At 31.7% G+C, this 27,911-nt stretch overlaps 2 protein-coding genes across 3 annotated transcripts in view; one reads left to right on the plus strand and one right to left on the minus strand.

Annotated features, from left to right (window-relative positions):
• Nucleotides 1-27,911, minus strand: part of LOC114348778 (uncharacterized) — an 882,222-nt gene that overhangs the window by 451,532 nt on the left and 402,779 nt on the right. The window lies entirely within an intron of this gene.
• Nucleotides 679-27,603, plus strand: LOC126888806 (uncharacterized). The gene is made up of 3 exons (XM_050657192.1): nucleotides 679-764; nucleotides 6,116-6,326; nucleotides 27,315-27,603. The coding sequence occupies exons 1-3, from the start codon at nucleotides 713-715 to the stop codon at nucleotides 27,550-27,552; spliced, it is 501 nt and encodes a 166-aa protein (XP_050513149.1). The 5' UTR covers nucleotides 679-712; the 3' UTR covers nucleotides 27,553-27,603.

The following is a 27,911-nucleotide window of genomic DNA, read 5'->3' on the forward strand; positions in this document are numbered from 1 at the left end:
ATGGCGTGTATATCAGTCACCCCGAGCACTAGGTGCTCCGAAGATCGGTTCTAATGTGACATTCTTGTTCAGAAACCCCAAAAACCACCTGAGTAATCTGTTTGTATCACTTTGCTGCCGAAATTAATATATAAATATGGTATAGAAAATGCTTAACAAATAAAAAGGTACCATAAAATATCATTTTATTATAATACTAAAATACAGGGTGTCCCATTTAAGAAAACTCAGAAAATAGTCATTCCGAGTTTCAACCAACCCCGTATAGTAAAATTAAACATTTTGGTATACACCGTCTGGAATACCTTCCAGTATTGCAAAACGCAGGACTTAGAAAATCGTGGCTGAACTTCTGTATAATATCTCCCGGTTTATCTGTGGAACTCGTGTATCGATATGTTGATGAGGGAATATTTTATAAAAGAACAATGAAGAAGTTATCAGTCACAATGTAAATAGATTACAATATTATGTACGTACTAGAAAATATATTTTTTGTTATATTTATACCAATTATATTTTTTAGTTATCTAATTATTAAAAAGTGTGCCTTTTTAATTTGCCTGTTAGTGGCATAAATAACTCATTAACTCCTTTTAAATTATTTTTTGCTGCATACAGTGTTTTTATAAACACTTAAATAAAACAAACAAAAAAACAAGGAGTAGTATAAATAAAGCTCCGCTTCGGAAAAAAGTTAAATATTTTCAGAATGTGTTTCACCGTGTACATTATCTGTGCCATTGCATTGGCAGGTCTTGTAGGTAAGAATAATTTATTAAGTAGATTCTAATAATTATCTATAAAGTAATATTTTTCCTTACAAGTTTAAAGATCAAAATCTATAAATCCTTCTTCAGACCTGTACTAACAATATGAATGCGAAACGTGGACCATGACGGAAGCAAACGAAGAAAAGCTTAGAAGTTTGGAACGAAAAATACTGAGAAACATTTTCGGACCTCATCACGACATCACCACAAACCATTTAGGTCTGGATCCCGCGTATGAAAAAAAGTTGATTAATAGCAAGCTGAAAATTTGTTAATAGTTTAAGGGTGTGTAGTCGGATAAACTTTGATATATGGGAACACTGGAACAGGGGCAGTTTTAATTGTGGAACAGGTTAAAAATTTGGAACGGTCCGACCACGAAAACGGCACATTTATTTTGTCCGACATAATAGACTTAAACTCTCCTCTCCAGAATATACTAAAAACTACCGTCCCATAAGTCTCTTATCTGTGTTTTCAAAGATAATTGAAACTCTGGTTTATACTAGAATAAACGCATTCCTAAAAAAGCATAGTATCATGCATAATTTTCAACATGGTTTTACATCTTCTAAGTCTACAACTACAGCTCTTGCAAATTTCGTCAGCTTAGTATTGGATGCCTTGGACAGACGAGAGAAGGCATGTGGTTTATTTCTCGATTTGTCCAAGGCTTTTGATACTTTGGATCATAATTTGTTGCTAATAAAACTTGAGGGGATTGGTATTCGTGGTGTAGTTCTAAAATGGTTTACTTCCTACCTAGAAAATAGAAGACAAAAAGTAAAGATAACATCTAATGGACTTAAACGAATCAAACACATTGGATATCCATTATGGTGTCCCTCAGAGTAGTGTATTGGGTTCTCTACTTTTTATAGTATATATTAATGATATAGCTTTGGTAAGTAATTCACTGAGTGGAGTTAACATCATCAGTTATGCGGATGATACCAACATTCTAGTCACAGCAACATCCCATCAAAATTTGCAAAATAAAACTACACAGATACTATCCACCATCAACAGTTATTTCTTATCCAACAAACTAGTTTTGAATGAAGAGGAATCAAAGTATATGATTTTCACGTTAAATAATTTATTAAACCATCAAGCCACTATACAAGCAGCAATAGATAAAACAGACTGCACGAAGTTGCTGGGGGTCCTGTTAGACAGTAATTTTAAATGGTCAAACCATATTTCTAATTTGAAATCCAGATTAAGTAGCGCATGTTATGCATTGAGAATTCTTTCACTTCTCTTTAATACATCAATATTAAAAACAGTATACTTTGCCCATTTTTACTCAATAGCCAAATATGGCATTGAAGTCTGGGGTTGTACCTCTGAATTAGAGCAGATATTTGTACTTCAGAAAAGAGCTCTTAGGATAATGTATAAAATGAAATTTAGAGATTCTTGTAGAGGCATCTTTAGACAAAACAATATTCTTACAATTCCTGGTCTGTATATATTTTCGTGTTTAATGTATTTGCATGGCAAAATTTATGAATTCAATAAATTTCAGTTTAACCATGTTTATTCAACAAGATTCAGAGACCATCACTGTATGCTTCCACAACATCGTTCTGTTTTGTTGGAAGGTAGCACACATTATGCATCCATAAGTTTCTTTAACAAGTTGCCAATATATATACGAATGAATTTATATCAGCCAAACTTTCGGAGGTGTGTACATCAATACATTTGGGAGCTAGAGCCATATTCTAAAAATAACTTTTAAGTATGTTTTGTCTTATTTATTAATTTATATACTTTTGTATATACGTTTTGTATTTACAATTTATATACTTTTTGTATAAACTTTGACTTGTCTCATACATGTACTTTGTACAATGTCGCATGTGATGAATAAATTTGACTTGACTTGACTCTCCGAACAGAGATTAAACTCTCATGCAAAAATAAGACTGCTATTTATCACCAAATGGGCGTTTTAATGAGTGGAACATGTAGAAAATGTCAAATGACAGGAATTATGACAGGTGATAAATAGCAGTCTGATGTTTGCATGAGCGTTTAATCTCTGTTCGTAGAGTTTAAGTCAATTCTGTCGCACAAAATAAATCTGCCGTTTTCGTGGTCTGACTGTTCCAAATTTTTAACCTCATCCACAATTAAAACTGCCCCTGTTCCAGTGTTCCCACATATATAAGTTTGTCCGACTAGACACCCTTAAGCTATTAAGAAATTTTCAGCTTGCTATTAATCAACTTTTTTCTCATACACGAGATCCAGACCTAATTATAGGATCAGAATCAATATCGAATTTAAAGCACTCTACAATAACACCTATAACGTCCAAGAAATTCAATCATAGCCACTAAGATGAACAGGCCACATGCACCGACTTCATAACGAGAGACTTGTAATACTGGTATGGGAGGAGATTCCTACAGGCAAAAGACCACTCGGACGTCCCAGAATGCGATGGAGAGATAAGATCCAAGCAGATCTCCGAAAAATGACTCTCCATTTTATTTGACCCTAGGTTGATGGAAGAGCGAACAAATTGGAAAAAATTTGTAGTCAGCCAAGACCCACCCAGGGTTGTGGAGTAACGTGATAATGATGAATATTTTTCCTACATCCATTGACTTGCTGTACATTTTGCAGCTATCTGCAAAAAGGGGACTTCTACAACATAACATTAAAACGTGAATATTATACAATTATAATTAAAATTATTTACCACTTATTTACAGCATTGTAAATAAAGCTGTATTGAACATGTATACCAAGTTATCCAATCCTAAGTGATTTGGTTACATGATTATTTAGATTTTACCTTTTACCTGTAAAATTTACTTTTATGCAGATCTCCCCTTTTTGCAGTTAGCATAGTGTATTCGTGTATTCTCCCCTAGTTCGTGTATTCCCTGGATAACTGTGTACTTGTTCCTTCCATTCTTTTCTATCTCTTGCCTTATGTTTGACTTTACACCATTTTAGTCCAATATTTTTGTGTTCTTTCGTTGTAGTCCTTTTCCAACTGTAGTCTGGTCTTCCTATCTTTCTTTTCCGCTCTCGTTGGCATTCAATTACTTGTCTCGCTATATACGCCAGTCAATGGAAGCAAGAATAGGATATTACCTCCGAATTCTATCCTACTGCATGGATTTTAATGAAATTTTGGGAATAGCCTCGACTTATCTTCTAATTCAAAGTCTACCATATGCCGATGTGTGCTTTTATCTTGGGGGTGGTTCCCAAAAAAATTTTCGGTTAAATAACCACGGAAGTGGCTATAGAATCTAATTATAAGCAAAAACTATTCTATATATTTTTTTAAAACTCAATACTCCTTGAGTTATTCGTGGTTGAAAATTTGCAATTTTCATTTAAAAATGACACATTTTCGAACGGTTTTTTTGCAAATACCTTAAAAACTATGCATCTCACTAAAAAAACTATATAAAATATTCTTGTAGCTTATAAGAAAACAAAGAGATTCGTTTCATCATAAGTCTTCTAGTTATAATACAAAAAGGGTTATGGTAGGTGAGAAGAGCTTGTTTTTTTGGTTTATGCTCAAATCGGTGTATTCAACTTGAAATAACAGAGAAACGGTCGATTGTAGGTGTATAATGCTAACAATACCTTTTGTAGTGCTTAAAAATATGTACCTTTAAAATGAACAATATTAAATGTCGATTACATTCAAACTAAGCGAGATATGCTGCAAAAAAATTGATAACTAATGTATTTTAAGAAAAAATGAAAAGTATATTTTTAACCCCTCATCCACCAGAATTTAAATGAATCGTTTTCCTTCTACTATACCTTTTATTATAGTGTTATTTTTATGTTCAAAATGTTAAAAGGGTTTAAAATGAATGGTTTTTGAAAAAAAAATAAGATCAAATTATAGAGCGCTTTTTTAAATGTTCTTAAATAGCTTCCTTTTTCTCCCTGTAACTTGAAAACAATAAGAGATACAGTAATGAGAAACAAAAACAAAATTTTTATCTAAAAAAACCCTACATTTTTGTTTGGTATCTTTTTTTCATATATCTTATCATTTTCGAGTTACATGGAGAAAAAAACATTTTTAAGAAAATTTAAAAATGCGCTCTATAATTTGATCTAATTTTTTTCAAAAACCATTCATTTTAAACCCGTCCAATTTTTTGAACATAAAAATAACACTATAGTAAAGAGTATTGTAGAAGGAAAACGATGTATTTAAATACTGATGGATTAGGGGTTAAAATATACTTCCCATTTTTTCTTAAAATGCATTAATCATCAATATTTTGCAGCATATCTCGCTTAGGTTGAATGTAATCGACATTTAGTATTACTCATTTTAAAGTTCTTTTCAAGCACTCTAAAAGGTATTCTTAGTATTATACACCTTAAATCGACCGTTTCTCTGTTATTTCAAGTAGAATACACCGATTTGAGCATGCACCAAAAAACAAACTCTTCTCACCTACCATATCTCTTTTTGTGTTACAACTATAAGATGTGTGAAGGAACTAGTCTTTTGTTTTTTTATAAGCTACAAAAATATTTTTAATAGTTTTTTTGTTAGATGCATAGTTTTTAAGGTATTCGCAGAAAACCGTCCGAAAAGTGTCATTTTTCAATGAAAATGGCCAATTTTCAACCACGAATAACTCAAAAAGTATTATATTAAGTTTTAAAAAAAATTATAGAACAGTTTTTGCTTATAATTAGGTTCTCTAGCCACTTCCGTGGTTATTTTAACCAAAAAATTTTCCACCCCGAGAAGGGGTGGGAACCAGCCCCAAGATAAAAGCGCACATCGGCATGGGGTAGACTTTGTTTCCTGATCTATTCCCTACTTGCTCTGAAAATATCAAGTAAATCGATGTAGTAGGATGGAATTCGGAGTCAAATACCCTCATGGACTGCCCTAATATTGTATCGATCTTTCCTCAAAGTGTGAACAATCCAGTTCCTTTTTTCCTTAAATGTAATAGATATGCTGTTTGTAAAAGAGCTATCATATTTGTAATAAAGGAAAATGATGTTGGGTAACGGTAATTTGAGAAATATTTGCATTTGTTTTTATCAACCAGAAGGATTTATTTGCATATTAAAACATAATTTTTAATTCCAAACAACTTTTCATAATTAAAATTTTGTATATTATAAAATAAAAAAGTACTTTACTCTCGAGTAAATTCATAGTGTTTGACATACCTCGTATAAAAATTAATACGCAGAGCTTTTCATGACGAATATATTTTGTTCGTAAAATTCATAACAAAAAATTCCCCATATGGTTCCAAGTTACGTAGACGTATACACACTGTATATTATATATATGACGGTCAGTCTATTTCCAGATCCCAACTATGCTGCAAACGACGACCAAAAAAACGTTGAAATTAAATCTAAGAAAACAAGCAAATTGGTGGGTGTTGATGATCTTAAACCTGAACAAGTCTTGTCCGGAAAGGAAGGTATAGGTAATACTAAATGGATTCTAGTCAAAGTAGCTACATTTGGTAGTCAAAAACATCCTATATATGTAATCGAAGCGAAAGATAACCCAGAGTAAGTTATATAATTATTATTCATATAAAAGCATTATTTATACACTTAGCATCAAAATTAACGCACCATCTTAGAAGTGGGGCATATTTGATGTCTTTTATTTCCTAAACCTGTTGTCCGATTTTAGTGATTATTTTAATATGTGATAGCTTTATTCTTCCAGAATATCGATGTAATAATATTTTTGCTAAACAGATAAGTGTCATTAGGTTTGTTCCAACATGAACTTTTGGACGGTCCAGAAATCGTCACGAAACTACTTGTACCGTTTGTTGTGCGCATGTTCGTAATTGTATCGCCCAGTTATCGTCCCATGACGGTAATCATATATTTGTCATTTTTATTGGTGACAGCTTGTGTGCTTTTAGTCGATCAAAGGCTCAAAAACTTTAAAGAATTAAGTCCTAGTGCGCAAGTCAGTCCAAATGCATTTGCCCGATTACTGAAATGATCATCACGAAACCGTCACCGAAAGATCACAATTCTTGTTGGAACAGTGGGAAAGACGATCCGATGACGATCATATTTTTGTTGGAACGGATTTTGTTTACTGCGCAGGAGCATTACCGTTTCGTGACGGTTCTCGGTCGTGTTGGAACAAACCTATTGTATACCGGGCATTGGTGTCATGGTGCGGGAACGCGTGGGAACGCCGTTCCCGCACTGGTTAAGAAAAGAAAAAAAAATAATAGAGAATTTAGGTTTTGTAAACAAAAATTAGCAGTACGTTCCGGCACTGCTAATTTTGCCATGACACCACTGATACCGGGTGTAAAAATGGTAGTTTGTTTTTTTTCTCAAAGTTTGGAACACCCTGTTGAATATTCTAACGTATATAAAATATTGAAATTAAAACTCAACTGTAGCCTTAGGCTTTCTTAACATCATGCTTTTTGATTCTTTCACTTATGTTGGATAATAAAAAAGTTAGCTACTTTAACAACTAGCAACGTTCTTCATCAATACAGGGTGTTTCTAAATAAGTGCGACAAACTTTAAGGAGTAATTCTGCATGAAAAAATAATGACCGTTTGCTTTGTAAACATATGTCCGCAAATGCTTTGTTTCCGAGATACGGGATGTTAAATTTTTTCTTACAAACTGACGATTTATTTATTGCTCTAAGACCGGTTGAGATATGTAAATAAAATTTGGTAAGTTTTAAGAGGTAATTACGTATTTTTTATGGGAAATAAGCCACAATTTTACTAAAAAATGAATTTATTAACGTTTCGAAACCCAAATCGGGTTTCGTTGTCAAAATACAAAATACTATTAAAATAAAACAAACATGTTGTTGCTAAGTAAAAAAATTCTTCTAATAATTTATTTAATCTGACTCATTTATATTGGCAATTCAGACGTATATTATACATTTTAAAGTAGAAGACTTTAAAATGATATCGCCAATATTTATGAGTTGCGTTCCTGGGACGACTTTACCAAAAGATAGTTCATTCGATTACATGAAATCAATCCCAACTCAAGAATATCCGTCGCAAAAAAATCATAGCATGTGATCTGTCTTTAAAAAGACAACCAAATGCAACGATGACAGTAAAATTCTCGCGTTAGAGATTCCATAGTAAATCACGAGGGAAAACCAGGAAAAAACCTCGTGATACTATCCCGACATCGTAAGTATTTGGTCTTACATTTAATCTACCTTCAAAAAACTAATACCAAATTCTGACTTTAATATGTTTAAATTATAAATAATATTAATATTACATAGATATACAATAAGTAATACTAAAATATAAAATTTGTACTAACTCGATATGTTATTGACTTACTAATCGTGGTATTTTCTTTCTATTGACTTCCTCTTTCAGTATGGGTAACCACATCCTACTGCATTCTACCGAGGAATTTGCGACACAATTGGTTTCATTTAGCATAATTAGAGCCGCTTCTTTGATTTTTCTCTTTTTACTATCTGATTCTTTCAGGACTATACTTGAATCTCTCCACTGAACTCTATGTTCATTATCCCATGCGTGTTGACATATCTGAGATCTATCAAATTCTCTGTTTTTAATATAAGACTGATGTTCACTTATTCTAACGTTTAATGGTCTTGATGTTTCACCTAAATAAAATTGTTCGCATTCACAAGGTATTCTATAAATGCAATTCTTTGTTCTTTCTTGTTCATTGTTAGGTTTAGTTTTAGATAGAATAGATCTCAATGTGTTTGTTGTTTTGATTGTTGTTGAAATGTTGAATTTATTTCCTATCGTTTTAAGTTTCTCGGATAGTCCTTTTATATATGGTATTGTTATTTTCCTCGTATTATTTCTTGTGAATGTTGTATATTTATTTCCCATAAAAAATACGTAATTATAAAAATGCCACAAGGAAATAGCTTCAGAACAACATTTTAAGAGGTAGTTATTGCGCATTTTTTGGCATACAATTAAAAATTTTATATTCACCATTGGCGTGCATACGGGTAATATGATCGGGTGATATGGCCCGTATGCACGCCAATGGTAAATATAAAATTATTAATTCTATGTCAAAAAATGCGCAATAACTACCTCTTAAAACTTACCAAATTTGATTTGCATATTGCAACCGGTTTTAGAGCAATAAATAAATCGTCAATTTGTAAGAAAAAATTCAACATCCCGTATTTCGGAAACGAAGCATTTGCTGACATATGTTTATAAAGCAAATGGTCATTATTTTTTCATGCAGAATAACCAACTAAAGTTTGTCGCACTTATTTAGAAATACCCTGTATTGATGAATAACATGGCTAGTTGTTAAAGTACATAACTTTTTTATTATCACACATATAGTGGAGTCAATGAAGGTTTTCACCTCCGATTTCGTTGAACCTCCATCGATTTTCATGAAAATTGGTACGTATGTAGAGGATACCTCAAGAAACAAAGGTGACATGGTGCCAACTTGCGCTTTTACCCTGGGGGTGGATGCCACCCCTTCTCGGGGGTGGAAATTATTTTTAACAGAAAAAAAAATTAGTTTTAACTTTATTTAAGCTTTTTTTTTTTTTAATATTTTTTTACGACAAAAAATAACCGAGATAGAAACATTTAAAACGTAAATTTTACTGCGAAAACCATGTAACCGGGGCCATTTCACCTTGTATTAAAAAAAAATAAAGGATTTACAAAATTATGTTTTATACAGTGCTATAGACCTTTTACTTATCTTTGTAATGGTTTTTGGATAATTCTGATGTTTCAAAAATTAACGGAGTTATTTAAAAAAAACCAATAACATTTTCTTTGAAAAAAATTTATAGCGGAGATTTTGTATGTATACAGGTTGTGGGAAGTCCAATTAGTCGTTTGTTGTAGGAGATATGAAAAAAGTTTATTTAGGAGAGATTGGGGCATAGATAATATCAGAATTTAAATACATTTCCAAATATACAGGGCCACCCATATTGACAGGGTGAAACAAAATTATCTTTTGTTTAATGGAACAGCCTGTATATTTTTACATTTTTGGATTCTCCTCTATGTTTTATTTCTTAAAATATCAGGTTTTGTGATGTTATACGAAGTAGTTTAAAAGATAATTATGTTTTTTTTCAAATTTCATAGCAATATTCACCCCTTGTATAATTGTAGTGATTTGACATCAGAAAATCAATTTATGTTCAAGTGATTTTTAATATAGTCTATTATTGTTAAAAATTATTAATCTAGCAAAACGTTTAATTTTAGGTAATACAGGGTTGGTCGAAACTGAATGAGTGTTTTCTCAAAGTTTGAGAGTATGAGTTTTCTCAAACGGAGCAGCCTGTAATGCCTGTAATGAGCATTGTAATGAAATGCTATTGTATGGCACTTTATTATTTCCCACCCTGCCAGTGAGAACTGAATTTATTTTTGAAATTCCTAACTTTATATCATTAATTATTTTAAATATTGTAAACGATTAAAAAACAATCAAATTAAATTGAAATGAATAACCAGTGTATATCTTCCACATTTACTTCATATTTAACGTAGCCTGTACCATAACATTGCACAGATTATTATCCCTGTATAGCAACGATATACCATGAATGTGAATTCATACTTGAGAAATGTCCTATATCCAGTCTCACAAAAAAAGGGATTCCTCAAACATAATATATATGCAGACAAAATCAGCCAAAGTGATTTGCGATATCTAATGAAAGGTATGTTCCCTTTGTTTGTAGAAATATATTTAATTAGATTGGCTTTAATTACTAAAATAAATAAATTTTCAATTATATTTTATGTATTTGTGGAAAAGGAAACCACATTTCTATAACGGCCAATTTTTTCTATTCTTAGTGGCCGTTATTGACAGGTTTAACTGTACCAATAATATTTTATTAAATTATGAAACATTATTTAAATAAAAAATTTATAAACTTGATAAAAAGTTTGCTTAGAATTTACTCCTCTATCTAATTATGGGGTTATTTTTAATAAAATAGTGTTCACCCATGAGAAGGGGTAACATCAACCCCCAGGATAAAAGCGCAAGTTGGTACCACATCACTTTTGTTTCTTGAGGTATGCTCTAACTACTTACCAATTTTCATGAAAATTGATGGAGGTTCAACGAAATCAGGGGTGAAAACCTTCAGTGACTGTTTTTTTGGAAATATAAAAGAATAATTTTTTTCGTGATTGTCAATTTGCTAATTTTCTGATTTTTGGTTGCTAGAAGGTTTGAAAAATTAATAAAAATTATAAATCATGCACATAAGTGTAAAAAAATATTTATTTTACTTAATTAAACGAGATTGCTTGAGCCAGAATGCCGAAATCTGCATTTTTATCATTAAAAAAAGGTGGATTTTACCCCTAAAATGCAGAAAGCGCAGCTTGGTGCCATATCACTTTTATTTTTTGAGGTATCGGTTGAACTACTCAACAATTTTCATGAAAATCGATGAAGGTTCAAAGAAATCGTGGGTGAAAACATTCAGTGACTACACTTTCAGAAATATAGAAGAATAAGGTTTTCGTGATTTGCGACTAGTTAATTTTCGGATTTTTGGTTGCTATAAGGTTTGAAAAATAAAAAAAAATGTTATTCATGCACATAAATATAAAAAAAAATATTTATTTTTCTTAATTAAACGAGATTACTTGCGCCATATTGCGGAAATCTGCATTTTTTACAAGTTAAAAAGTAGGGGTGTATTGCACCCCTAAAAGGCAAAAGCGCAAGTTGATGCTATATAACTTTTATTTGTTGAGGTATCCTCTAACTACTTACCGATTTTCATGAAAATCGATGAAGGTTCAACGAAATAGGAAAAACTTACAGTGCAGTCACTTACAGTGACTGCACTTTCAGAAATCTAAAAAATAATTTTTAAAAAAGGGGTGTATTTCACCCCTAAAATGCAAAAAGCGCAAGTTGGCACTATGTCACCTTTGTTCCTTGAGGTATCCTTTAACCACTCACCAATTTTTATGAAAATCGATGGAGGTTCAACGAAATCTGTGGTAATAACTCATATCCACCTTCATTGACTCCACTAATAAGCGAATGAATTGAAAAGCAAAGTGTTAAGAAAGCCTAAGGGCCGGTTGTTCGAACGCTAATCAAAACTGATCATTATCAAATATTTAATTACAATTATATTTGATTAAGCGTACTTCTGACAGATGTCGCATTTTGAGGTTATGTTGACTGATTTATTTTATTATTTTGGTTTTAATTTAAAATAAAACATAACTAAACTCTTTCTGATGTTAATTTCTTGTTTTTGCTTACAAATCAATAATAATAATAAGCAATTTTTAATAATTTAAGAGCTGCGGCTATATTTTAATTACTGTTTTACCTACAATCAATAACTGATTAGTGTTTTACATGTATTTTTCATGTCGCGATTTGATTCCCATCAAGAAAATTGATTACAATAAATGATTGATTATAATCAACTTCTTGATTAGCGTTCGAACAACCGGCCCTAAGTCGAGTTTTAATTTCAATATTTTATATACGTTAGAATATTCCACAGGGTGTTCCAAACTTTGCGGAAAAAACACACTATTATTTTTAGGCCCGGTATAGAATGAAACTTACCTATTTAGCAACAATATTGTTATATCGATATTCTTAAAGAATAAAGCTATAATATACTAAAAAAGTCACTCTAATTGGACTACAGGTTTAGGAAATACGAGACATCAAAAATTTCCCATTTTTAAGGTGGTGCGTTAATTTTGATGCTTAGTGTAGTAATAAATAACCATTTCGTTGTGAACCGAAACAAGAGCCGTCTTACTTTAATTAGTTCAGAGAGTACCAAAAGCCATCTAACTAGTTTCTACCCTTATTGGGGTTTCCTCAGAGAGCGCATATTTGATTCTCTATGAAAAACTAAAATTTATGCCGGCAGCCTCGGTTCTCAAACGAAAGATCATGATAACATGGATGCCGTGGCGGCATCTGCTAAATACGAACAAAAGTTTTACTTTCAATATTAACAATATTGAAAATTAAACTATATTAGAACTAATCTTCTGGTAACACCATTCGTGGCTTCTAAAATTTGCAAGCCAACGAATTTTAAGAGCTAAGAATGACAAGGGAAATTTATCAGGTTACATCCCGCCTATCCAACACGGTAAAATTTCAACAAAAATTAGTTCAGAAAGTGGTAGTCTCGCTCAAACGAAGCAGTTAAAACCATTTTTAAGAGTGCTCCAGATATCCTACTTATTCTGGCTTTTTTAGTCCATTAAAAGGTTACATTTAGGTTGCATTTATTAGAGGAGTCAATTTTATTTTTTTAATGTGTAGGGGGTTCAGTAGAAGCTTAAGTTCAAGTTTTTGGGGTTTTGTCCCCCGGCCGCCATATTGGAAAAAGGGGTGCAAAGGGTTTTCGCGCTGTATCTTCTAAACTAGCAATCATACAAAAAATTGATTTACACATAAAATGTAGCAAATTAAATTTTCTACAATTTTCTATGTATTACTTTTTATCGTCAAGTGACCAACAAAAAAGTTAGACACAAAAATATGAGAAAATTTTGTAAGAAGTTTCTTTTTGGAGGTTATAACTTTTTTTCAGTTCATTTTAAAATACAATAGCAGTATATCAATTTTGTAGAGGATATTTCAATGAACAATTTTCGCTATAAAGTTGTTTAATTTTATTTATTATCTAGGTTTTACAACGCTCCAATCTTGACCAGATTCTCGAATTCTCATAGGAATACAATAAAAAAAATGCTTTTCTATCTTTACAGGGTGTCCCAGTCCAACATTGTTTGATTTGCTTGTCTAGATAATTGCTAAGAACAAATGCGTTCAATGTGCGTCCCCGTTTAGGATTTTGTCCTCTTCAGGGTTTGTCGTGAATGTATTGTGTGGCAGTAAAAGCAAACAGTCCGAAAAACACACTGGGGCAAGTGTCGTATCCTGGTGTTTTTCCTTGATTATGCCGGACGGTGGTGTCCAGAAGGCTAAAAGTCAACAGAGAAGAAAGTTTTGATGGATTGTTGTTGGTTCCATAGACATTTACGTGTACTGTCCGTGCTTTGCTCTCGACCAGTCTCCCTAGAAACCATTGTACAACGACAGGCGAACCTGCGTCCCTCGTGGGCGGTCAGGAGGTGGCTTTTGAGCGAAGCGTGGACAGTGAGCGTTCGAGTGGAGAAAATAGTTGCGGCTATTTTCTTGGGACGAACAGGTATAATTGTGCAATAAAGTTGGAAAACCGCAAAAAACCAACTTCTCCCTGTTCGGGGTAGGGAAGAGGATATGTTGTAGGTGGGTACGGAAGGCTAACGGAGTAGCCTTAAGGATGTTTTCGTACTCTGCCGGGAGTTCGTCAATGCATGTTTGCATTAGAACAGACGGTAAATGAATCTTTTTGTGTTTGGGCGTTCGGCAGAGTACGTGGCCGGAAGATGAACAGGAACATTTGAGAGATTCTTGTGTGTCGGAGGGGGGGCCGTTGATTACTTTGATTGTGAAGTTCCTGTTCAGAGAGTTTATTCTCTCGGTGATTTTGGGGATGTTTGAGATGTTATGGATTTCGTTTGAGGGGTATCGCCAGTGCTCATAGTTGCATCTACGCAAGATTCTACGTTCTGCCCCCAACAACCTCTCTTGTTTTGATCTAGCACAAAGAGAGTAGATGCATAATTTGTACTCCATAACGGGTCGAATAAAGGTCTTTTAAGTGTGAATGAGAGTCTTCTTGTGTGTCACAGGGTGTCCAGAAACTCTACCGACAAACGAAGACAGGAGATTCCTCAAATAATTTTATGACAATTTAACCCAATTCACCTAGTCCGAAAATGCTTCCTAAGGGAGCTAGAGCTCTTTGAAGATGGCGCCATGTAATTAGTTTTTCTTACATACCTCCAGAACGCTTCTAGTTAGAAAAACGAAAATTGGTATATTTATTTACTTTCCTGAAATGAATCGATTCTATCCATTGCGAATTTCTAGTACCGGTCATAGGCGTACGTTTTGGGTAGGGCAACGGTTATTTTATTGCATAACTTTTTTGTCTTCAACTTTTAAGCATTTTTGATACTGGATTATTAAATTGTGAGGTATTCTAGTACTAAAAGGTACTCTTACTTTAAGTCGATAGGATACACCGTTTTCTAGAAAAATCTATTTGAAAGTTTTTAGTTTTGGGAATTTGAAAAAAAAAGTTAAAAAAAATTAAAAAAAAAACGATGTATTTTACCAACTTAAAGCAAGAGTAACTTTTAGTACTCGAATATCTCATAATTGAATAATCTCGTGTCAAAAATACTTAAAAATTAAAGACAATAAAGGTATGCTATAAAATAACTGTTGACCTACCCAAAACGGACGCCTATGACCGGTACTAGAAATTCGCCATTAATGAAATCGATTAATCTCTGGAATATAAATAAATGTACCAGTTTTCATCTTTCTAAATAGTTTTTTTTTAATCTTTTTTTTTTTAAATTCAAGGAACGAAAAATTTTCAAATCGATTTTTCTAGAAAACGGTGTGTCCTATCGACTTAAACTAAAGAGTACCTTTTAGTACTAGAATAACTCACAATTAAATAATTCAGAGTCAAAAATGCTTAAAAATTAAAGACAAAAAAGTTAAGCGATAAAATAACCGTTGCCCTACCCAAAACGGACGCCTATGACCTGTACTAGAAATTAGCAATGGATGGAATCGATTCATTTCTGGAAAGTAAATATGTATACCAATTTTCGTTTTTCTTAATAGAAGCCTTCTGGAGGTATTTAAGAAAAACTAATTACATGACGCCATCTTCAAAGAGCTCTAGCTCCCTTAAGGTAGACTTCCGCACCAAGCGACCGAGACAGGAGACCGCGACAGGCGACAGATAGGTCGCGAATAGACGATAGTTTGTCGCTGGTCTCGGTCGCGGGCTGCAGAACTACCCTGATATAATTGCATTGAGAGCAGTCGTGGGGAGACCTCGCCTATCTGTCGCCTGTCGCGGTCTCCTGTCTCGGTCTCTTGGTGCGGAAGTCTACCTTTAGGAAGCATTTTCGGACTAGGTGAATTGGGTTAAATTATCTTAAAATTATCTGAGGAATCTCCTGTCTTCGTTTGTCGGTAGAGTTCCTGGACACCCTGTATATTAGTCGAGCGTCGGCAATCTTTATGCCGACCACGAAAATCAAATTTAAGGTGAAGGACTAATTTTGGTCTATTTTTATGTTTTCGAGGTCGCTGAATCCGAATATGAAGTTTATTTTTATCTAGATTTGGTGGAACATGTTCAAAAATCAAATTTTATACAAAAATGCCGAAAATCAATTTTGATGATTTTTCAAATTTACCTCGCTGTATCTTCGGTCGTTGTAAATATTTCCTTTTGAAAATTTTACTGTTTAATCTCTGAAGTATGTAGATAACAATGTGATTTGTTCTAAATATTTAAACACATTAAAAAAGGAGTTGTTAGTTTTTAAACATTTTGTCATCATATTTCGTTAGTTTCATGTTTACTTAAAAAAGTTGAGTGACAAACTTTTTAGTTTATAATTTTAATCAACACAACAATAAAATATAATTTATGAAGAAGTTTTTTGGAAAATTTTAAGTCTAAATATACAATAGGAAAAAAGTTATGTTACTTCATATACAAGCGGCACACCCCAAAAAACGCTTATATCTCGAGATCCTGACCACGGTGTGGTGAATGGCTAATTTTGATCATACTTTATGATTTTGATAACAAAAATTCGTTTTTTGCTCTTCTTAAGAATTTTGCAATATGCGGTTGCGTCATTCTTCTTCTAAACCGGCGAATTTGTCCTCAAACAACTTCTTGGGCCGTTTCTATATATGCTTCGGGTTATAAGTTTTATAGTGGGGAGAAAGGTCAAAAACAGATTAATAGTAGCATAGGAATGTTAAAATCATAATAAATTGTATAAATAAAAAATATATATAGATAGAAAAGTAAGCCTAACTTTTTTTTATTATATCCCTATGAGCATTCGAGAATCTGGTCAAGTTTGGAGCGCTGTAACACCTATATAAATAAATATAATTAAACAAATTTATAGTGTAAATTGTTCGCTGAAAAACCCTCTACAAAATTGCTATAATGTTATTTTATTTTAAAATGAACTGAAAAAAAGTTATAACCTCCAAAAGGAATCTTATTAAAATTTTTTTACATATTTTTGTTCATATCTTTTTTGTTGGTCACTTGACGATAAAAAATGATAGAAATAAAATTGTAGAAAATTTAATTTGCTACATTTTACATTTAATCAGATTTTCCGTAGGGTTGGTAGTTTACGAGATATAGCGCGAAACCCCTTCGCACACCATTTCCAAGATGGCGGCCGGGGGACAAGGGTGGCGGCCCCAAAAACTTGAACTTAAGCTCCTACTGATCCCCCCTACACAATTACACATTAAAGAAATAAAATTGACTCCTCTAACAAATGCAAGGTACGGCTTAAAACATGTAACATTTTAATGGAGTATTTGTAATTGTATCAGTTAAGTTTACTACACCAACGAGACCTGGGCCTAGATTCCGTGCACTATAGATATCTACACATAGGCGCCCATACACACGGGTAGGGGGGCCGTGGCCCCCCCCTAGCTTTTCGGGAAAGAAAAAAATTAAATTTATATTACATAAACGTATTTTTGTCAAAACAATATTGGATAATTTTGAGAGATAAATTGGAAACAACATATTTATTAATAAAAAAATTCACATATTGGGTAGTTATTAATAGTTTAACAGAAAATCTTTGTGTCTGCGACAGTGGTCTGTATGGAATGTGCATAATACACATTTCCCACAATCACGGTATGCTACTAACGAAAACATTGAAAGAGATTAGAGGCGTGGGAAACATATACACTGTAATTGACACCCAAAATTACAAATTAAATGAATCATTTATAATACTGCAAAAAAACCATATCAGCAAGAAATCCGATCTCTGATCGATAATCACTAATGAGCCATTTGTCTTTAACAACTGGTATAAAATAGTAATTATATTTTATATTTTGAAAAAATTCATACTGAAAAATAATTTTTAAAATTTATTGAGCGTAGGTAGTCAAAATTTAGTTTGCAAAAGTATTTTTTTAATAAGTAGATTATTTTTAAAGTGTTCATTATGATGAACAGAACAATTTTATTTAAATGAAAAACAGGCGATCTTTCATGATGAATGAGTGTTATATACAGGGTGTCCCAAAAGTAGCGGAAAGGCCGAATAATTCGCGAAATGAACATCGGATCGAAAAACTGAAAAATACATGTTCAATAATTTTCAAAAATCTATGCGATGACACTAAACAAGTCCACCACTTCAACCCCTGGGTGTGGAACGGGGGGTAACTTTAAAATCTTAAATGGAACCCCTAATTTTTGTTGCAGATTTGGATTTTCCTTGTAAAAATAAGCAAATTTTATTCGAGCCATTTTGCGAATTGTGGATAGATAGCGCTATAATCGGAAAAAAACGGTATATCGTGATACCACAGCAAAATTATAGAAACGGTCTAATATCTCGAGAAATATACTTCCAAATAAAAACTAAAAAACACGTGTTTTAATATTTTTCAAAAATCTATAGAATGACACCAAACAGGATTTTTCATTCCACACTCCGGAGGTGCGGTGAAAGTTAACTTTAAAATCTTAAATAGGAACCCCCGTTTTTTCTTGCAGATTGAGTTTCCTCCTCAAAAAATAAGTAACATTTATTCGAACTTTTTTAGAATTGTTGACTTGACGGATGGCGCTATATTCGGAAAATGCGATTTATTTGCGCCATCTATCAACAATTCTAAAAATGTTTGGAATATGTGTGCCTTATTTTTCATAAGGATTCTATATCGGCAAAAATAAAGGGGGCTCCTTTTTAAGATTTTAAAGTAAAAACTTGGTTCGACACATACTCATGGTTAGTCTGCTCGCCAAAGTTGAAGGGAAGGCTTTGCAAGCATTGTGTTCTTTTCAAACGGGTTTTAAAGAGAGGCCCAACTTTTGTGGTACCCATGACATTTCCATTTAAAAACTTGGTCTAGTGTTTAAATGTATGAATAATTCCTCACAACAGGGTTCAAACTAGGTTTTTTATGTGGTTTAAACTACAGTAGACTCCCTCTATAACGAGAACTGAAATGGTGAATTAATGATCTCGTTATAAGCGGATCTCGTTATATCAAACAATAATAATAATGAAATTTTTTGATGCCTCTTACGTAGTTTATTATGTGTCGATGGTCAACCTGAACAGTGAACAATGAGACTTCGCCGCCATAGATTGTAAATTTCCTATAGTATTCAATATCGGTCGATAAACAGGCAGATGTTTATTACAGGTGGCCGAGTTTATTATAGCACTGGCCTCGATAATAAGATAGACGTTGGGCATTTCTATGTACAGGTAGTTAAGGCATTTATTTATTTATGACCATTACAACGCTAAAAACAGGTAAAGACAAGTATTCTTCAATTTAAATTTTCCTCGTTATAACCAAATATGCCTCGTTATAGAGCGTTATAGTTCAATAGGGATTTCATGGGATACCTAATGTAGCTCGTTATAAGCGAAACCTCGTTATATCCGTGTTCGTTATAGAGAGAGTCTACTGTATATATTGTCATCCGAAATATACAAAATGTAATGTGCAACATCTTCACGTTTGGCCCCCCCTAAAAATTTTTATATGGGCGCCCTTGTATCTACATGTCGCTTTCTATCGATATTTGAATATCAAAATAAATGAATTTTTAGCTTTAATTGAATTATTTTCTAGTTTTGCTCTAGTTTATCAATTAGAGTATAACCTAGCAAAACTAGAAAATAATTCAATTAAAGCTAAAAATTCAAATATTTTGATATTCAAATATCGATAGAAAGCGACATGTAGATATCTACAGTGCACGGAATCTAGGCCCTGATAATACTTTGCATATTGTAAATGCGAACCGGTCATCTGGGGCACATAAAAGTGATTGTGAGTAAGTCTATTTGTTTGTTTCACTTACTATGGCCTCGATAGGCAACCTCTTCAAAAGTTGAATTATATTTTTGTCTATAGATTTTACGGGTCGACCCCAAAACCTCGGGAGCCGAAATCCCGACAGCCAAAATCCATACAAATCAAAAAGTCCGCCATATTTTCAAAACAGAAATATTCAATAAAATATCTAACGGAAGATCCATGAATTAAATTATTTTTAGTGTAGAATTCCTTCCCTCTCGTCTTCACTGCAGCATCCATTTGACTTGCAAATTGTAGAAGTCTTGGAGGTGTCACCAGGAAAGTGTACCAATAAGTTTTCAATTTAAAAGTCTTTTAGTAATATTTTTAATATTTTCAATATTAATCATTTACTATTAGGATTGAAAACTACTTCGTCTTTCAATGCCAGATATCGCTAGCCACCTACTATCATCACTTCAGTTGCAATGGGTGGGAAAACCTCTCGATACGAATCAGTTAAAATATGGAGAACAGTGCCTACGTTCCTTCCGATGAAGGCTCCAATAAGAGCCGAAAATCGCGATTCAAGGGACTGGACTGCACTCCGTATTCTAATTGAAAAGTAAGATTGTTTTGCCTCCGCATTGCAACTGAATAAAAATGGTATACATTTTTATTTTAAATTATTTTTCTTTTCTTGCCAATATATGTATAGTTCAGTATAATATATAGGGGAGTGCATATAGATTTTCACTTCGGAAAAAATCAAACAATATAGAACTTTTTAGAATTCTATTAAGCAATGTTTAATAAACAACATATCAAAAAGTTCTACTCGAGAAGTGGGTGCTTCATTTTTTATTAAACAAATGAACTGCGAAATTAGATGTTTTTTAAATGACTCCGAAAATATAAATTGTAGAAAAGAACTGACTTGACTGTTGAAAAATTCAGAAAATTTTACAAAAAAACCTTCTATAAAAATTTTTCTAAAATTAAATCTGTAGCTGCTATAATTTTTTAGTTATAACTCTAAAGTTACCCTTCTCACAAACATTGGCGCACTGTAAACTAGCGTACGGCAAAGTGCACGGTTGAGTTATTTTAATGTAATTCTTTAACTAATGGATCAAATGAAATTTTATAAATTGATCCTAAAAGAAGAATAATTTAGCTATCTTATGGTTATAATAAGAAGAAAATAAATGTATGGGCATAAGTATGCTGTGGGCGGAAATGAGACTTACATGAATTTGATTTAAAAATGATTTAAAAATGTGTTAAAAACAAATACAATTTTTCTTATAAAACTCTTAATTTTGCACAGCTGACCTTTAACAAACCTCAAAAATTTAATTCAAATAATACGACGTCTCAAAAAATGTAATTTTTGAAACTTCGTTATTTTACAGAATTGCCACCACTTTAAGACGGTATTACTCAAGTTTGAACATATTTATTACAGTTTTATAGGTACTGTTTTAAAGCCTAGGATGTCATCTTTAAAATGCACTAGATTATTTTACTTCAGAGATGAAATAAATTTTAAACGACTAGGAACCACATGGAAAACTTTTTTATTATCAATTTTACGAAAAAAACTTATTCTTCATAAAATACCTACTCTGGATAGTCAAAAATCTAAAACTCAACCATCAGATATTAAATTTTATCAATTTTATACGAGTTATGTCAAAAATATGAATTTCTTTAAAGAGTAAAGTAGGTGCATTTATATTCCAGAATATCAAAAAATGCTATTACGAAAAGTTGTTTGAAATTAAAAACTATATTTTAATATATAATTACATCATTCTAATCGAACAAAAAATCAATTTTTTCTCAAATTACGGATAGCCTTCATCATTTTATTTCAATTATTGTAACTATTTTATTATCAATTTTACGAAAAAAGTTATTCTTCATAAAATGCTCTACCTGGTCTAAAATCTAAGATATAACCATCAGATATCAAACTTTTTCAGTTTTATACGAGGTATGTAAAAAATATGAATTTTTCTTAAGAGTTAAGTGCGTTTATTATTCACAATATTTTAATTAGAAGGATGTAATTGAACACTGAAACATATTTTTTATTTCCAAACAACTTTTCTTAATATAAATTTTCAATATTGTAAATTATAGAGGTACTTTACTCTTGAGTGAAATTCATATTTTTTGACAAACCACGTATAAAATTAATAAAATTTTATATTTGATAGTTGCATCTTAGATCATATATGATGCAGAGTATTTTATAAAGAAAAACTTCTTTTCGTAAGACTGATAATAAAAAAAGTATGTGTGTGTACTTTGTACGCACGTAAGAAGATATTCTTCTATTATATAATAGGTAATTTAAACGAAGTAAATATACTTAAAAGGTTATTTGTATTTTATTTAAAAATCAAACTAACTTTCTTATCTACCACTTTCAAAAATTTTTTATTAAAACAACCAAAAATAAAAAAAAAATATGAATTGCCCAGGAATTGAACCCGCAACCTTCCAATCTCATTGCTAACGCATTTCTCACTACTCCACCGAGGCTCTAGAAATAGACATGTAAGTTTCGGATATAATTACACAACACGGCGACATATAGTGTAAAAATGTTATGCTTATATAATATTTTATTATTTTACTACAGGGAAACACAAATCCAAAAACACAAGAATTATAATAAATAATACATTTCCTAAAACCATTAATATATTCTTATAATGACTTATTTGCACGGTTACAGATACATACATACCTATCTTGAAAGATTAGCAATGAACTACATACTGTCAGAACTACATATTGTCAGTGTTCGCAGGCGTGCGGCTGATGTACAATTTTACCCTCAATCGATTCGCCGCTAAAGAAGAATATCTTCAAAAAATTATCAATAGGTTCAAAGTTACGCAGACATACTGTATAAGAGCTAAAAAAAATTTTTTTGTTGAACATTTATTATTGTTGAAGCTTATTATTAATTGTATTTTAGGTAATTTTTACAGAAAAAGTTTTGATCACTTTGTATAAACATTTTTTTAGCTGGTAATTTTCGGTTTTTGTATTACATTTTTGTTATCTTTCTTAATTTTCTCAAAAAGAAATAGTGTATTTCATTTCTAAAGTAAAATAATTTAGGGCATTTTAAATACTACATCCTAAGCTTTAAAAAACACCTATAAAGCTGTAATAGACCTGTTCAAACTTGAGTAATATCTCTCTCAACAACAACAACGGAGGAGGAGGAAAAGAGAGAGATTCTCTCTCTCAACAACAACAACGGAGGAGGAGGAAAAGAGAGAGAATCTCTCTCAACAACAACAACGGAGGAGGAGGAAAAGAGAGAGATTTAAGTTGTGCAAAATTGAGAGTTATATAAGAAAAATTGTATTAGTTACACATTTTTAAATAACTTTTAAACAGAATTCATGTAAGTCTCATTTTCAGCCCACACCGTACTTATGCCCATACATTTTATTTCTTTTTATTATAACCATAAGATAGCTTAATTATTCTTCTTTCATGTCCAATGTCTAAAATTTCATTTGATCGATCAGTTAAAGAATTACATTAAAATAACTCAACCTTGCACTTCGCCGTACGCTAGTTTAACAGTGCGCCAATGTTTGTGAGAGGGGTGACTTTAGCGTTATAAATAAAGAAAATATAGAAGCTACAGATTTAATTTTAGAAAAATCTTTATACAGGGTGTTTCATTGGGAAAGTAACATACGTTAACTGTAGAAAGAGGACACTTGGGCGGTGTCAAAAATACCATACTTAATGGGTCTTACCCCATTAATAACAAAGATACTGGGTGTTTTATCTATTTTGCCATTTTCTTAATTGGTTCATAACTTTTTAACCACACTGTATATTTATTTTATATTTGGCACGCAAATATCATTTAAGGTGTACAATAAACTAATTTATTTACAATTGTAAAAAATCCAGGTTAGGATTAAAAAATATTGGAAAAATTTTCCGACCCCAAAACAACACCCTGTACATTAAATTTTTTTAAAATGGATTTTTCAGTTGAAAACGGATAAAAAACTGAGTTCAGTGGTATACTTTGAATTTTCGGCAAAATGATTTTTCTGGTTAAATTTTGAATTTGAATTCTAAAATTAAGTGAAATGCGAGAGCTCTAAGTAGAAAAAATTGAAATACAGCATACAACTTGTCAACCACACTGTATATTGATTTTATTTTTAACACGCGAATATTTTTTTAGGTGACCAGTCAATTAATTTATTTACAATTATAAAAAATCCAGGTCAGGATTAAAAAATATTGTGTAAATATTCCGACCCAAAAAAACACCTTGTATATTAAATTTTTTTAAACTTGATTTTGCATTTGAAAAGAGGATGAAAAACAAAATTAATGGTATGCTTTGAATTTTCGGCAAAATGATTTTTCTGATAAAATTTTTAATTTGAATTCTGAAATTCTGTGAATTGCGAAGCTCAAAGTAAAATAAATTAAAATATGACTTAATTTTAATTAATACCATTATTTAATCTAAATTGGTAAAATATTAACATTTGCACACATAACAATAATTTTTGATGACCCCCTCTGTGGCTCAGTGGTAAGAGCGCCTACCTTTGGATCGAAAGATCCGAATGGTCGTGAGTTCGAATCTCACCAGGGTCAGAAATTTTTCGTTTATTATAAATTAATAAATGAAAATAGTTTATGTCCTTATGAGATCGGTACTCACCGGAGGGACCGCAAACGTTCGGATACAATTAGCGTCTCTTTGCAAAGACAATGACGTTGCCTTTGCAAAGTAACAAGACACTTACTCAACACACACAGTAAACATGACACTAGGTATCTAACTACCTACAAAAATTTACCGTACCTACGTATAAAAAAAAATAATTTTTGTTGGTGGTAATTTTGAATAAGTAGTTTAGTTTTGAATAGTTATTATGCTGCAAATTGTCGCTGTTTTGTTATAATTTTTAGCTATTTTGTTGATTAAAGTGATGTATTCTTCATTGACCCTTTATTATTTATTCATTATTGAAAGATGCATATTCGCCAAAACTATTTTTCACACATAATAAAAAACACTAAAATATTAACATTTTACCAATTTAGATTAAATAATGGTATTAATTAAAATTAAGTAACATTTTAATTTTTTCTACTTAGAGCTCTCGCAATTGCTTTAATCTCGCAATTTAGATTAAATAATGGTATTAATTAAAATTAAGTCACATTTTAATTTTTTCTACTTAGAGCTCTCGCAATTGACATAATTTCAGAATTCAAATTAAAAATTTTACCAGAAAAATCATTTTACCGAAAATTCAAAGTATACCACTAATTTTGTTTTTGATAATTTTTCAAATGCAAAATCCATTTTAAGAAAATTTAATATACAAGGTGTTTTTTGGGTCGTAATATTTACACAATATTTTTTAATCCGGACCTGGATTTTTTATAATTGTAAACAAATTAATTGATTGGACACGTAAAAGAATATTCGGCTGTTAAATATAAAATCAATATACAGTGTGTATGACAAGTTGTAAGTTGTATTTCAATTTTTTTCTACTTAGAGCTCTCGCAATTCACTTAATTTCAGAATTCAAATTCAAAATTTTTCTAGAAAAATCATTTTGCCGAAAATTCAAAGTACACTACTGAATTTAGTTTTTTATCCTCTTTTCAACTGAAAAATCCATTTTAAAAAAATTTAATGTACAGGGTTATTTTGGGGTCGGAAAATTTTTCCAATATTTTTTAATCCGGACCTGGATTTTTTACAATTGTAAATAAATTAATTTATTGTACACCTTAAATGATATTTGCTTGCCAAATATAAAATACACATACAGTGTGGTTAAAAAGTTATGAACCAATTAAGAAAATGGCAAAATAGATAAAACACCCAGTATCTTTGTTATTAATGGAGTAAGACCCATTAAGTATGGTATTTTTGAGACCGCCTAAGTGTTCTCTTTCTACAGTTAGCGTATGTTACTTTCCCAATGAAACACCCTGTATAATGTTTTCTTGTAAAATTTTCTGAATATTTCAATGGTCAAGTCAGTTTTGTTCTAAAATTTATATTTTCGGAGTTATTTAGAAAAAAACATCTAATTTCGCATTTCATTTATTTAATAAAAAATGAAGCACCCACTTCTCGAGTAGAACTTTTTGATATGTTGTTTATTAAACATTTCTTAATGAAATTACAAAAAGTTCTATCTTGTTTGATTTTTTCAGAAGTGAAAATCTATATGCACTCCCCTAACATATAAGCTTGTTTGAATTTTTCCGAAACAATGCATGTTTTCGTTCTAATTGCACTCCCCTAATAATCAAATCTTCAATTATTCAAGTTTACTTTCATATAATAGATATTATCAAGTCATAACCGTCCATTTTAGTAAGTACAGCTGTTACATTATAAAATGAAGTGTTTAATAGTTTTCTCTTTAAAAATACATAATAATTAGTACCCGTACTTATTAGTAAGTAAGTAATTAATTTTTTTGCACGATTGATCATTTTTGACTGTTTACCGTGACAGATTTTACGTCAGTAGGTGACATTTACTAGCAACTCGACGGTAAGTAATCCAACTCGACGGTAAATACTCCAACTCGACGGTAAATAATTCACTTACCGTCGAGTTAAAAAATCTCTTAATTTTAATTTATTTTTTGAAAGAATAAAGAAAACTAACGAATTATTTATTAATATTGAAACTTATGGTACAATTTGTTAATTTTTCTCTTCAAATACGCGATCAAAGTTGAAAACTTGGAAATATCAATGCCATTATAAAGAAAAACGGTGGATTTAATCATTGAATATTCTGCCCAGAGGCTTCCAGGAGCTTTCAACTGCATATGTCTTTGAACGAAATATGCCAATAGAGTCTTTTCTTCGATTCTTAAATTCTTGCCTTCGCACCATTTTTTAAAACTTTGGTAGGTATTTTGATAACGGATTTTGGAATTTTCGGGAATAATTGCGGAACACCCTTCTTCCCAAGCCCGTTCAATTTCTTCAAATTCACTTTCGCTCATATTTTAATTTATAATAATCAAAATTGTACTTAAAATTATTGACAACTAAATAAAAACTCAATTCTCCATTGTTGTTATGCACCCTAGTTACTACCCAACAACCAAAGTATCTATCTTGATAAAATGAATGAAACTAGTCAATATGACGAAAATGTTTAATTTTATAATTTATAATGGTATCAATCGTGCAAAAAACGTTATAGGCATGTCGAAGGTTAAGGGTAACCGATCTCAGACAATAATTGTCTAATAAACAATTGTCTTCGATCGGTATAAAACCATTACCGTTCTCCATACTTAATATACTATTACGGCATGTGAAAAAGAAAAAATAAATATTCAAAATGTAGTGGTCGGGATTTTTGCTTATGCGAGGATTGTGGCATTTCGGGATTTTGGCATGTCGAAATTTTGGTATATCGGGATTTTAGTTTATCGGGTTTCTGGCGTGTCGAGATTTTGGGTGCCACCGAGATTTTACATTTATACACTTTTTTAGATTAATTTGGGCCACCAAGTCAGAATCATGTGAAGACCCAGAAATAATGTTAGTTAATAAACCACAAGTAATACAAAAAAGTCAACGTTTTCCCATGATTACAAAGAATCAGACAAGCAAAATTTACTCCGAACAGTGTGGAAAAGATAACTGTGTTAGCATTGACGAAACATCGATGGAAATAAATTTGAACAGTGGTTGTTATGGAGATATAGAATTTAATGTAATTGAAAATTAAGTTTTTATTTTTGGAATGTGCTAATTATTAAAAATCATACAATATACAGAATGTGTTATTATATTATTAGACAACTTTTGTTGTAATTACCGTTGAACCTTACCTTTGAAATCGGCATTTGCTCTTTTTAACCTAGCTTCGTTGGTCTGAATCGCTGTCCAGTGTCCATAATATTCAAGGCATTCTTTTATATTCTATACGATTAAATTTCAAACGCCTCTAGGTAATTGATCGTATCAAATTTCACAGCCCAAGTCTGGGTAACAACATGTAATATCACTGACCAAATTACCATAGTAATATCCTAGTACAGTCCGTCCAATATTCTTACCGTTGCACGTCATTATCTACGTCAGAGT

This window comes from Diabrotica virgifera, chromosome 7 (genome assembly GCF_917563875.1).
Source record: "Diabrotica virgifera virgifera chromosome 7, PGI_DIABVI_V3a".
NCBI lineage: Eukaryota > Metazoa > Arthropoda > Insecta > Coleoptera > Chrysomelidae > Diabrotica > Diabrotica virgifera.